Raw genomic sequence first — 10898 nt, 5'->3', positions numbered from 1 at the left:
TGTGTACGATTATTTAAAATGCCTAATTGTAGTATATGGACTCTGAGCTTTATGGCTTGGGATTTTAATCCTCTAAACAGGGAGGTCCAATTACTTGAATCTGAAAGTTGAATTACCTGCTTTATACTGAAGACTGAACAGACAGACTCCATTGATCCCACAGAGGATGTATCATTCCTACTCTCTGCTTCCATAGTATTTTATTTTTATTTCTAACTTTACACATGATAATCTAACTTGTTACACCTAATCCTTTGTCTCCTTTGTAGAGTATAAACTCCTGAAGATAGAAGTCATACCTTATTTATCTCTGTATTCTCCCAGAGCCTTACAGTGTTTTGGACATAGTAGCTGCTCAATAAATATTTTGACATTTAATTTTAATGGTACATATGTTACACATTTCCCAGTTTAAAGTATTGTTAAAGGAATGTCACCTTTGACATAACTTCCCTACCCATTTCTGAGAACTCCTGCCTTTGAAACATGAAAATGGACTTTAGCAGATTCATACTGTAATTTAGATGGCTATGTAAACAGTAAGGGAGTGCTTAGCAATTACTTGTTCAATTGTAATTTTATGAAAATTTGCAGAGATTTCTTTTGAGTTTTCAGATGTTTGAAGGGACCCAGCCATCTCAGAGGCACAAGGAAGGAAAGATCTCAGAGGAGTGACTGGGAGCGTATCCCAGAAAGTTTACTTTGCCTTCTAGAAAGAAGCCTGACATCCAGGTGCTAATTTCAAGACCCAGAGAGCATGTTACAATCATGGCATTCCCAAGGCCTATCTTTCCTCTTTTTCCTCCATTTTTCTGAGAAATTGTCAGTTTGATGTTCAAGAAACATGTAGTTCATGCCCACTAGGCCCACAGACACGACTGGTGACATGATTTGCAGGGCCCAATTGAAATAAAAAATGCAGGGCCCTTTGTTCAAAAATTATTAAGAATTTCAAGACAATGACACCAGAACATTAAGGCAAATGTGAGCTCTTCTAAGTATAGGGCCGTGTGTGACTGCAGAGGTCTCACATCTATGAAGCCAGCCCTGTTCAGTCTTCAAAGAACTTCTAGTACACTGAAAGGCAAAAGGTTTGTATCAGATAGAAGCTACAATTCAAGTATGTACAAGATACTGCAGGAATCCAGAAGTTCCTAACTTTGGAAAATTGTCCCAGGGAGGTGACAGTTAAGCTCATTTCTGAGGGAGCAGTGCCAGGGAAGAACGATATTCCAGACTGAAGAACGGCAGAATTCACTTGACAAACGTCAGGAAACCTGTTACTTTTAGGAAGAGTGTAACGAGCAAATATGAAGGTGACTAACTGAGATTGAGAATGGCAAGAAGCAGAAGCCAAATATACGGGGAAAAGGGGTCAAACAATTACAGAGTACCTACTATACACCAAGTTCTTTACCTCCATGTCATAATTTTAAACACAACAATCTTGTGAATAAACTGTCATGCCTGGTTTACAAATGGGTTAGTTTAGGCCCAGGGTAGTAATAGTCAAAGTGCTTGGTACACATTAGGCATCCAATAAGTACTTGAGGAATTACTGGCGGGTTGTATGACATTGCCCAGGACTCTTAACCCCCAGGCCAAACTGTTGCTAAGCGTGTTGTTTACCCCTTCAGTGGCCCTTCCCGCCTTGCACCTCTCCCAGTCCCCAAAGTATCCTTCCCTCCCTCGCGCCCCGCCCCCGCGTTTCCACGTGCCGGAAAGTAGGCGGCAAAAGTATTTCCGGGATAGCAAAGGTCGGCCCCGGCAAGATGGCGGCGCCCTTGGAGCTCAGGTGCTGGGGAGGCGGCTGGGGGCTCCCGTCGGTGCACAGCGAGTCCCTGGTGGTGATGGTGAGGCCGCCTCGCAGGCCGGGGCGCGGGAAAGAAGGGGCGGGGCCAGAGACGCGAGGCTGGCTGGTCCGGGTCCCGGCGGCTGGGGTTGGTTCCGGCGGCGCTCGGGCCCGGCCGGCCGGGGCGCTGCTCGCTGCACCGCCTGGGGCTCCTTCCCGTCCAACGAGTTACAGCCTAGCCTGTGACCCCGCCGAAGCCTGGAGGAGAAGTCATGGCTTCTCCGCTTGGCTCCGAGTTTTCTCAGCCTTGCAAAGCCGTCTGCGCAGTGGAATGAAAGCCCAAAACAGGAGGCGCGCGCTCCCCGCTCTGCATCCCCCAAACGTGTGGGGGGAAAAAAGTCCTCGAAATCTTGGCAGCGCGCAACCCCGGCTAGAAGTAGCGGGAGGGACGCAGCCCCCGAGTCAGGCGTTTCTGCCTTCTGGGGACCCGGCTTTGAAGTAAAGCTGCTCTGCAGATTTTCATTACGTACTCAGTCTAAAGTGTTTTATTGCAAACTCTCTTTCAGGCTTACGCCAAATTTTCTGGTGCACCCCTGAAAGTCAATGTCATAGATAACACCTGGAGAGGTTCAAGAGGTACAGTGTAAACTTTTAAACACCCATTTCTGCCCTCTGTAAGCACCCTCCCCCCTCTTATTTAAAGCTAGGGGGCTTGTAGCCATGGCGTACCTTGGGCTTTTAGTTCTTACCATGACCTTGGCTGTGTGTTGCTTATGTTTTGATCATTCTGAGTAATACTTCAAAGGAGAAGCCAAATCAGTGGAAATTATGAGAAATGAAAATGCTCTCCAAAACTTTTTGTGTGTGTGTGAAATTGCAAAAACCTAAGATGAGTTACTCATTTTTTTCTTCTCCAAATGTGACTGGCATAGTTTTTAGGGTATTGGAATCTCTTCAGAGGAAATCGAAATGCTTCCTTGTATGTAAACTGTGTTTTGATTACAGGAGATGTACCAGTTTTGACAACTGAAGACAATATTGTTTCTCAGCCAGCAAAAATACTAAACTTTTTAAGAAAACAGGTGGGTTCCTTCTGAAGAAGTAGATTCTTGATCCCTGCATGTTGCTTCCAAAGAAAGTGCATTAAAAAAATTTTTTTTTTAGAATTCTTTTTTGGAGATACATAGGGCTTGATATAAGAATAGATCTGAGAGTCACTGCTCTAAATCATGAGTTGTACTGTGATTCAAAAGCCATATAGTGAGTTATAGTCAATTTATATTTTCATGCACTTTGCTTGGTTTTTATTGAAGTTTAGGTATAAGTAGATGCAATTTAACCATTTTCACTATTATATTTATTGATATGATTGTAAATTTAGTTCCATAATTGCTACACATTTTGTGCTTGGTGTGAGGTCTGAGTTCCCATCAACTAGCAACTATTTTTTAAAAGCACTTAAACTAATAGTTGCAGTTAAATGTTTCATGAAATAATGTATCCAAAATATCTGAACATGCCAAGATTTATATATCTAAAATGTTTAAACTGCAACAATTTACATAAATGCAAAAGTTATCATTGATTTTGCCAATAGTTTAAAAAAAGAAGTCCTATATCAACAAAATTTAGAACTTTTCTCAATTGGAAGGTTTTCTTTTTTTCAAGGGGAAAATGCTACTAATTAGAACTTTTTCCTTACTGTTAACAAGAATAATAATAGCCTCTATTAAGTTTGTTCTACATGCCATGCACTAAACTAAACTAGGTCGTTAACAATCATTGAAATAATAGTTAATAATAAATAAACACCTAAAACTAACATTTATTGACCTTAACGTGTGCTGTGCTAAGAACTTTATTTGCATTAAGCAGCATTTGTTGCTGAATTTGTATTTCTCTTTTCCCCTTTTAATATGTTTGCCATTTTTGAGGAAGAATAGGAGTCCTAATTTGTTTAGCTTCACTGTTTTGGGATGTTCTTCACTTATGAGGTTTTTGGTTTTATATTTTTTAATAGAAATACAATGCCGATTATGAACTGTCAGCAAAACAAGGGGCAGATACACTAGCTTACATTGCTCTCCTCGAAGAGAAGCTTCTTCCTGCAGTGGTGAGCATTGGTGAATATTACAGTATTTTAGTGACTTACTGAAAGTGTACTTAGTCGATTTAGAAGAAAAATAATGGAAAAGGCTTAAGAGAAGAAATTTCATTTATGTATCAGTCTTGATTCTTTCATGTAACTGCAGAACTGGGTTGATTCTGTTAGACGTTCAACTAGTGTATGAAACAACAAAGTGAAAGATAATGTCATTTTGGAAATAAAAATTCTCTGTGAAAGATTGGAGTTTGTCCATGTATAGAGTTGGGCCAACTGTAATTCATTCATTCAACAAATATTCATTGAGCACCTACTATGTTCCAGGCCTTATTCTGGGTGCTTGGGATAGAGCAGTCAACAAAACTCACACATTTAAAAACCTTGATTTATCCTTGAGTCATCCTAACTGGAAAATTTGTGTGAAGTCAACTTCATTCAGAGATATTTATGAAAAACTTTCACATTGATTGAGGATCTTCCTTTTAGTAAAAGAATATCCTTGTAGTGTTTTTTCCCTCCTTTTGCAGCTTCATACATTCTGGGTTGAGAGTGACAATTACTTTACTGTGACAAAGCCATGGTTTGCTTCACGAATGCCTTTTCCCTTGAGTTTGATCCTGCCTGGAAGAATGTCTAAGGGAGCACTGAATAGGATTATCCTGACCAGGGGAGAGCCTCCCCTCTACCACCTCCGAGATGTAGAAGCTCAGGTATGGTTGGGATTACCTTCAGAGCAAGGGCCCTCCAGAGGAGGGACAAGAGAAAGAGCAGGGGTGAACTTACCTATAGCTGCCAGTCTGAAAAGGAGTTCTCAAGTATCTTTCCTACCTTTGAGATGTAATTTCATCCTTATTAGATATACAGAGATGCCAAGGAGTGCCTAAATCTTCTGTCAAACAGACTGGGAACATCTCAGTTTTTCTTTGGAGATACGTGAGTGCATTCCCTTAAAAACCATTTTGATGTTTTGTTTGCATGTATTCAGTGAGCAGTTATTTAAAGCAAGTTCCCTTGCCCGGTCCTCCCACCCCATCCCCAATGAGTTTTTCACTTAAAAAAAATATTTAATGGATTTTTACTATAGGAAACTTTTTCTGTTGGGGTAATCTCACATTGACTTAATATGCTACATATGTGAATTTGAAACTTCTAAGACTATTCCCACCGTGTCTCCAGTCTCTATATAACACTTATGAGTAAAAATGAATCTTTAATTTACAACTTAATTTTCTTCTAAATAAAATGGGTAGAGTATTTTTTAAAAGCTACAAATGAGTAAAACCCTAGCTGCATCATTTTTATAAGCCAGAATGGGTAGTAAACCTTTTAAAAGACTGTATTGTATACTTCAGAATTGACAAATGTATTTGAGAAAAAGTGTTTTTTTTAACATAATCCCAAATTAATATTTTCTTATGTGCTTTTAAAAAATCCTTAATTTATTTTTAGGCCTTCTACTTTGGATGCCTATGTGTTTGGTTTTCTCGCACCTCTTTATAAAGTACGCTTTCCTAAAGTTCAGTTACAAGAACATTTGAAACAGCTCTCCAACCTGTGTCGCTTTTGTGATGACATCCTAAACAGTTATTTTAGGCTTAGTCTTGGAGGTAAGCTGGTTCCTCTTCAGCTAATCTTTGTTTGCATAGAATACTTGCATATTCTCCTAAGGATGTATAAGCCAAATTCATTACTTACTAAAGAAGTTTGTATATTGTCTTTAAATGCTGGTTTATAGAACTTCAAAAAGTTGCATTTTTCCAACTTTATTTTTATTCCCATGTGTTAGTTCTTCTTTAAATAGAGAAATATATATTTGCCATTTGTCTGTTCTGGATTTTATACAGTTCTTGCTTCTTGTTCTTTAAATATTGCCCCTTTGAAGTGGGTCATTTTCTTCTAAAAGTTAACCACAGGTATTTATTGTGTCCCTGCTGAAAGATAGCATTTATCCTAATGCAAATGGGCAATTACTTTAAATGTTGCTTCTAGCATTTTCCTGTGTGAACAGAAATGAGCAGCAGATTGATTTTGGTGAGGTACACTCCCATGATTCCACTACTTCAAAACTGATTGCATCAGACTGGAGGTATAGTAAACAGAGGGCACCTGTCACTTAGGCTCTGATTCTTCGAGAGTGTTGGGCCTTGTGCTTAAGTGATTGGGACACAAAATTTGTATGGGGAGAGTTGGCCAGAATTGTCCTTTTAAGAAATAGAAGTCATAAGGATCGTTGGTTGAGGGACAGTTTACTTTTTATAGTGGGTTATGTGTTTTGTATATAATACACTTGTATATAACAAGGGAGGGGTTAGTTAGTTTGGGGGTCATGAAACTGAGTAACTTTCAACCTTGTTACTTGGGAGCAGTGGTTAGCAAACCTGACTACAGAACAAATATAAAATCTTGGGTCCTATACCAGATTCACTGAATTAGAATCCCTTAGGGATGGATCCCAGGAATCTGTATTTTTTAAAGTTCCTCCAAGTACTTCGGATGCTTCGTGGCTAGCTGTTGGGGCCTTAGAAAGCTGTTCAAATAGTTGTAACTAAAGACCTATGTGAAATGGGGGGGAAGGTACAAGTCAAATTTGAGAAGGAAATGAGGACTGTTGTGCTCTTACTAATGACCTTGGCTATCTGCATAATGCTTGGCTAACAGGGTCTCCTTAAGGACAAATTTAGTCCTTTGGCTTAGGGTTTGGTTTTGGAGCATTACTCTCCCTCTTAAGTTTGCCTTTGAACCCAGAATGGTTTTTCACTTTGCCTTTTTTGGAGGGTGGGGTGGGCAATGGGGCACTTAGGAGGGTGGGTAGACTCAATATTCTTTGAATCTAAACAGCTTGTAAGGCTTTCAGAATTTCCTCTTTCTAATTTCTGTCCTGGCTTCTTAGGCATCTCTCCTGCTGGACAAGAAACGGTAGATGCAAATCTGCAGAAACTCACACAACTTGTAAATAAGGAATCCAACTTGATTGAAAAGGTCAAGTTTACTTCAATTGTTATTTTATAGTAGTTTAGTATTTTCCTTTCTGCAATTAATATTGTTTTGGGTTATGCATTAACTTTACTTTTTCAGTTTTTTTTTTTTAAGTTTATTTTTTCAGAAAGCTGTTTAAACATACATTTACTAAAGCTGTACAAAATACAGTGTTTTGAAGCCAGTAATGGCCTGATTGCTTTGGGGAGAGATCTGATAATGGTATTGGATTTACTTTTACCACCCAATTAGTAGTACTTTTCAAGTTAGGAGACCCAAAAGCCTGGCTTCAAAAAAAGAGAGAGACAAACAAAAAAACACTTCTTGCTTGCTTGTCTGCTTCTTTCTGTCTCTGAGGGTTAACGTTTCTTGAGATTGTAAGCACCTGTGCTTATCCTTTCCTGCTAAAAGCATTATGGTGTTTTTTTCTTTCTTCCACATAAATGGTTTTATTTTGTCTCCTTCCTATCCTCTGTTCTCAACGTTGTCTACAATTTTTGCCAGTGTGGGTATTTTGCCACTTAGGGAGTATGCATTTGTTGAGAGAGATATTGAGGAATTGGGTAGGGGAGGGAGCCAACAATGGAAATTTCAAGGGTGATTCTAATTGGAAAAATACAAGGGAGTTATGCATTTTTTCCTCAAGTGTTTGATAAATTTGCTTTTTTTTCTTATACAAATGGATAATGCTTTATTCTTTCACAAACTAATAGGTCATTGTGGCTTAATAACACTGGCTAGAGGATTTGGGGGATTGAGTAACAGGCACTGTGTTATATGAGCTTTACATGAGTTATCTCATTTAATCTTCACAGCAGCTCTGTGTGTGCAGGTACTTTGTCATTCCCATTTTACAGATGAGATACTGAAGCTTCGAGAGTAGCTTATAACATCACCTGCCCGAGGCCATTCAGCTGGCAAGAGGTAGAGAGGGAATTTGAACCCTAGAAATTGGATTCCAGCATGGGCTTTGCAGTTAGTCAGTCATCTAACTCATGAATGAAAGTATGTATCCATTACTACTGGTGGTAATAGCCAGATTTATAACTGCCACTCTCTGGAATGACCATTTTATTTCTTTTTATGGTATTGCATGTACCTCTTATTAAAGTTTGGGTAAGCTGAGTCAAAGCCAAGTTTGTCTTAATTCATAGCCTAATCCAGCAAATCTCATGAGAGGAAATACACTGAGAGTTAAGTGTGGATAATGGAAAGATTACTCAGACTGTTTTAGATACTTTTCTGCTAGATGAAGGCTATCCAGTATAGTTTCCATTTCTATCTGTGGCAAATTCATTAGACATGTGAAGGGAACCATGAAATACCTACATATGCAGAAAGTGAAGCCAGGGGGCCCTGTCACCACTTGGTACAGTTCCATTTTGGCATCATCAATATATGAGAGTTTCCTGACCCTATATCAGCACCTCTCTCCACCCCACTTCCCATCTGCTCTTCAGTACAGTTCACTGTTTGCTACAAGACATTAGAACAACAAATTCTATTGGCTACCACCGTTCACCATTTAGACAGGAAATCTAGAGCTTAAAAAAAAGAGAGAGTTATGTTTGAGGAACTTAGTTCTTGCAAGAAAAAAATGATATCGCAATTGATTCAGATAGTTCACTGGGAATACTTTTTCCCTCGGAAAATTAAGAGTTAATCTTTTATTCTTTTCCCTTTATTATGAACCCTATGTACCTCTGCTGAAACATTTCCCCTATGCTTTATAAAAGCATCTTGAGAAGATAAGAGAGAGCTTTGGGCTGCTTATATTCAAAACTCTAAAAAAGCTTACCTATCAAGTAGATGATAAGATGCTATATTCTGTTGGTTTTGGGTCATTGATGGCAGCTGCTTTCAAGTCTTTTATGAAGCAGCTTAACACCAGGACCTTGCACTCTGGTTTTGGGGTACCCTGGTTAAGGGTAGTTTTCTAAGGTCTGACTCAGTTCTAAGTAACCCCTGTCCTAGTGTTTCCCGGGATGCTAACGTACTCCTTAGGGTAAGTCTGAAACTCTTGGACATTTTCTAAATATGCTCTTGATTTGTTTCTCTGGAGCAGACTTAGAACTGATCCAGTGTTTGCAATGCCTCTGGATTAGGTCTAAAGAATTTATCCTTCTTTCTGTCTCTTTTCTTAGCTTCTCTTGGTCTAAATAGTCATAGCCTAAAAGAGGTGATCTTTTTGAGTGGAGTACAGGTCATTTTTATTGAGGCAATGAGATATAGTTGAAAGAACAATAGTGTTAGAATAAGAAGACCTGTGTTCACATTTCAGCTCTGATGCTAGCTTTGCAACCTAATGCGAATCTGGTAACCATTCTGAGCTTCATTTTGCTAATCTGTAAAATAGGGAATGATTGTGTCCGCCTTCTTTTTTTTTTCTTTACAGTTGTGTTGGGAAGATCAAATGAGAACATACTTTGTAAACTGTGGAGAGTAATGTAACAGAAATTCTGCTTTTACACTTAATATTAGAAGATCTCTTAAACCAAGTTGTGCTGTGGTTGAGTTCAGTAGACTATTCATTTTGTGGAATTACTGTAATTTTGTGAAGTCATCAAGGATGAGCCATATTGCTTTCATACATATACTGAGCCAGCCAGTATTTAGGTATGATGTCTAGAATTCTTGAGAGATTATTTACAAGAAAAAGGTTTCTCTAGCAGTCCTAGAAACATAAGGTTCGGTACTCTTCTAGACTATAGTTTGGATGGGGAGGCCACAGTCCATATAAGTGGTGCCATAGCCATTAGTCAGATGTACCTTTTGTACTTTCCACAGATGGATGACAATCTTCGCCAAAGCCCTCAACTTCCTCCTCGGAAACTGCCAACACTTAAATTGACTCCAGCAGAAGAAGAAAGTAATTCCTCACAACGGCTATCACCCTGACAGTCTTCATGCTTTGTGTCCAAAGTCATATAATTGTTGCAGTAATCTCTTACACTAAGTGTGTGAAGGCAAAAAGAAAATTCATAAATAGGTATAAGGAAGACTCTAAAAAGAAACTTTCTGTGACAGCAATTTTTTTTTTAGTTAGGAAGCTTGTGTTTTAGCTTGGCAATGCACTTTAAATAACATCAACGTAAATGCTAAATGAACTTGGGGAAAAAAGAAAACACATTGTACTGTAAATAAAAAACCTGCCTTAACCTTGGCAGATTTTTACCTTTGGTTCACATGTTGCTGGCCCAAAGCTACACTTCTGTTCTGAATGTGCACTGTTAGTTTATTCAAGTTAATTTATTAATTTAGTATTCTTAGACCAGTCTAAATATCTAATATGTGGCTCTTTGGCTGAAGCCTTTTTTTCTTCTGTTTAGAAATCTGATGCCTATTTTAGACGTTAGGAAAAATATATTATTCTAATATTCTATTTACTTCAGTAGAAAAGCCTGTATTTAACTTTAAAAAGCAATGAGGAATGTGTTTTTAATTATGCTCTCATAAGTCTAATCTTTGGGGGAGTTAGTACCATATATATAAATATTAAAGATGGTTACATATAATATTTGTCTGACTATATGCACTTCAATATAACAGTATTTGCTCATGTGTTCAATACAGGTTAGCAAGGGCTGTTTTAATTTATTGGAGCTTTAGACCTGTGTATTCATAGTACACGTTTGACTCTAGTCATCTCTTTCTTGGGTTGATTTCAGGAGAGCTGAATGTGTTAGCATCGTTATTATGCCAGGCTGTAAAGTCTGACTGACACTTGCCCAGTGGTTAGACACTACTCAGGAGGGGCCCACTGCCAGAGAACTAGAAGTACCTACTGTGTACCTGGTCCAGGTTCACCATGCTTGGCTCAGACCAGTGTTCTTTCCTAAGAAACATATCATGTAGTCAAAACCTTTATGACAATTAATTATTTTCCGTAGAGTTAACTACAGTTAAAGGAGTCAATGGAGTAATCGGAAATAGCAGATTTTAAAGAACATTTTCTATTTATTGGTTGCTGAACTGTTCAAAGATTTGCTGTGTGGGTAATTTTACTTATAATAGAATCTTGCTTAT

At 38.6% G+C, this 10898-nt stretch overlaps 1 protein-coding gene across 2 annotated transcripts; it reads left to right on the top strand.

Moving 5' to 3' along the window:
* The first annotated feature begins 1769 nt into the window (after window positions 1-1769).
* On the top strand, window positions 1770-9866 carry MTX3 (metaxin 3). 2 transcript variants are annotated; one of them, XM_061187949.1, is made up of 9 exons: window positions 1770-1853; window positions 2359-2428; window positions 2798-2874; window positions 3813-3905; window positions 4424-4606; window positions 4753-4829; window positions 5346-5503; window positions 6787-6875; window positions 9660-9866. In XM_061187949.1, the coding sequence occupies exons 1-9, from the start codon at window positions 1773-1775 to the stop codon at window positions 9768-9770; spliced, it is 939 nt and encodes a 312-aa protein (XP_061043932.1). In that variant the 5' UTR covers window positions 1770-1772; the 3' UTR covers window positions 9771-9866. The 2 variants fall into 2 exon arrangements, with proteins under 2 accessions (XP_061043932.1, XP_061043933.1); XM_061187950.1 differs by lacking the exon at window positions 6787-6875 and having other exon boundaries at window positions 9660-9744.
* Window positions 9867-10898: the final 1032 nt, after the last annotated feature.

This window comes from Eubalaena glacialis, chromosome 4 (assembly GCF_028564815.1).
Source record: "Eubalaena glacialis isolate mEubGla1 chromosome 4, mEubGla1.1.hap2.+ XY, whole genome shotgun sequence".
Classification (NCBI taxonomy): domain Eukaryota; kingdom Metazoa; phylum Chordata; class Mammalia; order Artiodactyla; family Balaenidae; genus Eubalaena; species Eubalaena glacialis.
The sequence above is the reverse complement of the archived record's forward strand: the minus strand, read 5'-3'. Positions and strand labels throughout refer to the sequence as shown.